This window comes from Fulmarus glacialis, unplaced genomic scaffold (assembly GCF_000690835.1).
Source record: "Fulmarus glacialis isolate BGI_N327 unplaced genomic scaffold, ASM69083v1 scaffold24461, whole genome shotgun sequence".
Taxonomy (NCBI): domain Eukaryota; kingdom Metazoa; phylum Chordata; class Aves; order Procellariiformes; family Procellariidae; genus Fulmarus; species Fulmarus glacialis.
Window position 1 is genome coordinate 73,332 of NW_009195043.1, and position 914 is coordinate 74,245.

The 914-nt window shown below is 43.3% G+C and overlaps 1 protein-coding gene across 1 annotated transcript in view; it reads right to left on the reverse strand.

Moving 5' to 3' along the window:
- Positions 1-259: 259 nt before the first annotated feature.
- PRDM1 (PR domain containing 1, with ZNF domain) overlaps positions 260-914 on the reverse strand; it is a gene marked incomplete at its 5' end in the record, with an annotated part of 13,993 nt that continues 13,338 nt past the window's right edge. Inside the window, one exon of the mRNA XM_009587986.1 lies at positions 260-914. Within this exon, the coding sequence (XP_009586281.1) occupies positions 365-914 (550 nt within the window).

The following is a 914-nucleotide window of genomic DNA, read 5'->3' on the forward strand; positions in this document are numbered from 1 at the left end:
CAAAAAATAAAAACATTTAAAGTAAAAATTACAATGAATTTTCCAGTCATTGTAAACATTTTCCTAATTATTGCTTTTAGAATGATTAATTGCATAATAAATTATGAAGTACTATCATTGAAAAAATAATTATGGATAGATGATTGTCTTTTAGTAACTGGTGAGGCAATGCACAGTCCTTTGCCTCTTTTCATGCCCTGAGAAAACAGTAACTTTGGAGTTCCTTCTTTCAGCTGGAGAGCGTAGGGAAACTACTGTAAGCCAAGATTGCTTTGCAGCATTGAAACTATGTACAAGCAACTGCTACAGGCACCCTGACTTGCCAAGTCATAAATAAAAAAAAAAATCACTTTGCCAAAAAGTCTTAAGGGTCCATTGGTTCAACTGTTTCTTGCTTGACCTTTACAGGTAACAGAGGTAGTGGGTGACCATGAGGCAACTTCATAATTGACATATCTGACGACTCGTAAAGGTTGCATCCTGAGGAGATAAGTCCATTTCCCAGGTTCCTCTGTAGAGATACCTTCAGATTAGCTCCTTCCATTTCCCTTCTGAGCATGGTCAGTATATCCTTCTCCACGATCGATGTTAAGTCGATATTGTCCTCCACTTCTTCCAACTTGTCGGCATTGTCACTGATGTCGAACTTCTCGATCTCCTCGTTAATTCTATTCAGGTCCTCCATTGAGAGGCCGGAGGCAGGGGCGACGGGGCAGTTGCCCTTCAGGTGGACCTGGAGGCTGCAGAGGTGAATGTAGCTCTTGTGGCAGTGGATACATTTATGGGGACGTTCGCGGGTGTGGAGACGCTTGTGCAGCTTCAGGTGCACAAACTGGGTGAATTTGGCCGGGCAGAGCTTGCACTGGTAAGGCTTCTCTCCAGAGTGGAGCCGCAGGTGGGTTTTGAGATTGCTG